This window comes from Sinocyclocheilus anshuiensis, unplaced genomic scaffold, assembly GCF_001515605.1.
Source record: "Sinocyclocheilus anshuiensis isolate Anshui unplaced genomic scaffold, SAMN03320099.WGS_v1.1 scaffold2234, whole genome shotgun sequence".
In the NCBI taxonomy this organism is placed as follows: Eukaryota; Metazoa; Chordata; class Actinopteri; order Cypriniformes; family Cyprinidae; genus Sinocyclocheilus; species Sinocyclocheilus anshuiensis.
Genome location: NW_015556018.1, coordinates 37,520 through 41,922, shown reverse-complemented (window position 1 = coordinate 41,922; position 4,403 = coordinate 37,520). Strand labels below are relative to the sequence as shown.

Genomic DNA, 4,403 nt, shown 5'->3' with positions numbered 1-4,403 from the left:
GTGTGTGTGAGAGAGAGAGAGATTAGATAAGCAGTTATGCTGAATTTCCACTCGGCTGTAAAGTTTCTGTTGAGAGTTGCTGATTGGAGCAAAATTAAAGCGTCTCGTCATGCTGATTATTGTATCTCACCAACGGCCCGTTACACACACTCACTTACTCACTCACAAACACACTCACTCACTCACTCACAAACACACACACACACGCTCAAACACGCACAAACACACACTCACTCGCTCACACACGCTCACACACACGCACGCACGCACACACACACTCATTCACAAACACACTCACTCACTCACTCACTCACTCCACACACACACATATATATAAAAATTTGTAATTTTATTTATTTATTTAATAGCTAAATATATATTTTAAATATAGTAACGCTCGAGACTTGTGAGTGTTTGTTTGCTGGCGTTTGTTTGTCAGGCGCTCATGAGCAGACAGCGCTGGTGTGTGTGAGATGAACGGATCTTACGTGTGTGTGTGTTTGTGTTTCAGCCCGTGTGCCAGCGTGTTCCCTCCGCGGCCCACGTCAGATCCCAGCATTCCGCGCCGGCGGTTGCTGATGACGAGCGCTCGTGGACGGGACAGGAGAGTCTGGCTCAGGACGATCCGGAGATGTGGGACCTTCTGCAGAAGGAGAAGGACAGACAGAGCCGAGGACTGGAGCTCATCGCCTCTGAGGTGACAGACCGACCCATGTTACTCCACACCACTTTCAGATTAATCTAATTCATTCATTGAAATAATCACAAATTAATTACACGTGAATTTTGGCTGAGAAATCACCCCCTAAAAAGATTTAAAGTCACTAGTTGGCCAGTAGGTGGCAGTGAGTCACTGTCTTAATGAGTGAGCATTAAATCATTCATTCAACCAATTTGTTCAAATGGCTGATTCATTCAGAATGAAGCAAGTGACTGTCTTTGTGAATGAATCACTGACTCACTTGATTCATTCAAACAGAAACTAAGCAAGTGCCTCTTTATGAATGAGTCATTGAATCACTGACTCACTTGATTCATTCAAACAGAAACTAAGCAAGTGCCTCTTTATGAATGAGTCATTGAATCACTGACTCACTTGATTTGTTCAAACATCTCATTCATTCAGAAACTGAGAAAGTGACTCTTTATGAATGAGTCACTGAATCATTAACTCACTGTATTCATTCAGACAGCTCTTTCATTCAGAAATTAAGCAAGTGACTCTTTATGAAAGAGTCATTGAATCACTCAAGTCGTTCATACGCCTGATTCATTCAGAAACTAAGCAAGTAACTGTCTTTTTGAATGAGTCACTGAATCATTGACTCACTTGATTTGTTCAAAACCGTGGATTCATTCAGTAATGAATCACCACTGTGTTGATCAGAGACGCTCAACAGTTCTGTGTGAAATTGATCAAAACAGACAATATTGTGTCTAAAATATAACACAATATAAACTTGTATATTGAACTGTAATATCAATATCATAAATGCAATGGTGCAGATATTGGGAAAAACAGCACTCTTGCTCATGTGATATTGCTAAACTATATTATACATTATAAATATAAGACACAAACCTGTTCAGGGGCTGAATGGAAGTGAATATGAGAGTCTTAAGACTAAAATTAATGAAAGAATGGAGTGATTAAGAGGTATGAGGAACCGACACACTTGAGATCTTCATCATGCGACTCATCTTCCTCTAGATCTGGATGTGTTTGTGCTGTTAGATGTATTGTTATTTTGGTGTGTGTGTGTGTGTGTGTCATTTTCAAATTAGGGATGCAGTATTTGTTAATATGGAACACAGTATTGACACAATAGTAGTTTTGTGAAATGTAATGTTATGAAAAATTTTAATATGCTGTTTTCATGGTATATAATTCATTATACATTTAAATATAGACTTTTATGTAACCATTTCATTAAGAGTGCTTTAGTCCTTTATACATTTCATCTGTGCATTTCATACAAACAAACAAACATGTTTAACGTGGGTGTGTGTGTGTGTGTGTGTCTCTCAACAGAACTTCTGCAGCCGTGCGGCTCTCGAGGCTCAGGGTTCGTGTCTCAACAACAAGTACTCTGAAGGATACCCGGGAAAAAGGTGTCTTTTTTAAAATTCTTTTTATTATTTTTATTTGGTTTTATGTATTTTTAAAGGTGACATATCATGAAAATCAGACGTTTTCCGTGTTTAAGTGCTAAAATTGGGTCTCCGGTGCATCTACCAAAACAGAAGACGTGAAAAAGATTAACCCAGTAACTTTGTTTTGGGAAGCCTTTTTCTGCAAGCGTCTGAAAAAACGAGCACGTCTGATTTCGCTCCCCTTGTGACGTTGCAAAGGGATCTCATTATAATATTACCGCCCCTTAATCTGTAAGTTTACACCCATGACGCCGTCATTTTGATTTCGCAAGCGACAACGATATACCAGTTCTAATGCCATGACGAAAGTTTGAGCAAAACAAGCTAACTGTTCTGTCTTTGGCTGCACGTTTACCTTCACAGACATAACCCACTGTTTTTGTAACTCGTGTGTTTTTAACGTAAACTTTTGTGTATTTGACAGTTTAAGCGCAATAAGACATGAAAGAGAGCTTAGTTTAATACTCGCATGCGTGTGTCAGCCGCTTTCTGTGCGTGTGCTTCGCATGTGTGCGCTCAGAAAACACTTTATCAGAAGTTTAAACTGATATGGCTTTAAAACGCATGATTTCAGTGTGATAGACATAATTAAAATCTAACACAAATGTTTGTTTGTTTTTATCAGAGTTTCTGACGTACGAGCTGTAATGGCGCAGCTCTATTCTGGAAAAGGGGGCGGGGAGCAGCAGCTCATTTGCATTTAAAGACACAGCTTCCACTCAAAATATGCATTTTCAAAATGATATAATAAATTATCTGTGGAGTATTTTGAGCTGAAACTTCACAGACGCATTCTGGGGACACCAGAGACTTATATTACATATTGTAGAAAGGGGCATAATAGGTCACCTTTAATGTATCTATTTTATTTATATTTTTTCATTATTTATTCATTCATTCATTTTTTGTTTTTATAAGTATTTATTTTTATTTATTTTTAGTGTTTCATTTCATTTATTTACTTTTGTTTGTATTTATTATTTATTTGTATCTTTTTTTTATTTACTACTTTATTATTTGATTTCTCTGATTTATTTGTATTTGTAGTTTATAATTTTTTACTACTATTTTCTTCAATTTATCTTTTTTGTTTATTTTTATTTAATTTATGTTTTATGTAGTTATTTTAGTTTTAATGTCGTTATTTACTTGTGTTTATTGTTTGTTTGATTTTTTATCTTTTTTTTTTATTTACTTTATTTTTATTAAATTTATCTACTTAATTTTTTTTATTTTTTTTATTTAATGTATTTGTATGTATTTATAATTAATCATTTATTCATGAGACTGATGGTTGGTAGGTTGATGTGTCTGATGTGCTTCATCTATGTGTGCGTGTGCATGCATGTGCGTGCTTGTGTGCGTGTGCGCGTGTGCGTGCATGTGTGTGCGCGTGTGTGTGTGTGTGCAGGTATTACGGAGGGGCTGAGGTGGTGGATCAGATCGAGTTGTTGTGTCAGAAGAGGGCTCTGGAGGCGTTTGACCTCGACCCTGTGCTGTGGGGCGTCAATGTTCAGCCGTACTCCGGATCTCCGGCTAACTTCGCTGCTTACACAGCCGTCCTGAACCCTCATGAGCGCATCATGGGTCTGGACCTGCCTGACGGCGGACAGTGAGTGACCCTCTCTCTCTCTCTCTCTCTCATTCACTCTCTGCCTCTCTCGCCCGCTCGTCAGATAGAGTGTAATGAGTTCTGTGTCTCCGTCAGTCTCGGTGCGGAGGTGGTGGATCAGATCGAGCTCTTGTGTCAGAAGAGAGCGCTGGAAGCGTTTGACCTCGACCCGGCGCTGTGGGGCATCAATGTTCAGCCGTACTCCGGATCTCCGGCGAACTTCGCTGCTTACACAGCCGTCCTGAACCCTCACGAGCGCATCATGGGTCTGGACCTGCCCGACGGCGGACAGTGAGTGACCCTCTCTCTCTCTCTCATTCACTCTCTGCCTGTCTCGCCCGTGTAATGAATACTGTGTCTCCGTCAGTCTCACTCACGGATACATGTCTGACGTCAAGCGGATCTCGGCCACCTCCATCTACTTCGAGTCGATGCCCTACAAACTCAACGTAAGTCCACATCACGTCTGACTCTGTGTTTCTATGGGTGTTTTGGCTTTATTTCTAACCATAGTGACACTAAATATTCAAAGCCTAATAAAGAGTCGACCTGTGTGTGTGTGAGAGTGTGTGTGTGTGTGAGAGAGTGAGAGAGAGAGAGAGAGAGAGAGAGAGAGAGAGAGAGAGTGTGTGTGTGT

General features: G+C 39.9%; 1 protein-coding gene across 1 annotated transcript in view; it reads left to right on the top strand.

Annotated features, from left to right (window-relative positions):
- shmt2 (serine hydroxymethyltransferase 2 (mitochondrial)) overlaps positions 1-4,403 on the top strand; it is a 27,245-nt gene that overhangs the window by 11,058 nt on the left and 11,784 nt on the right. The window contains 4 exon segments of the mRNA XM_016470670.1: positions 512-697; positions 2,033-2,112; positions 3,566-3,766; positions 4,134-4,240. Of these exon segments, the coding sequence (XP_016326156.1) occupies positions 512-697; positions 2,033-2,112; positions 3,566-3,766; positions 4,134-4,240 (574 nt within the window).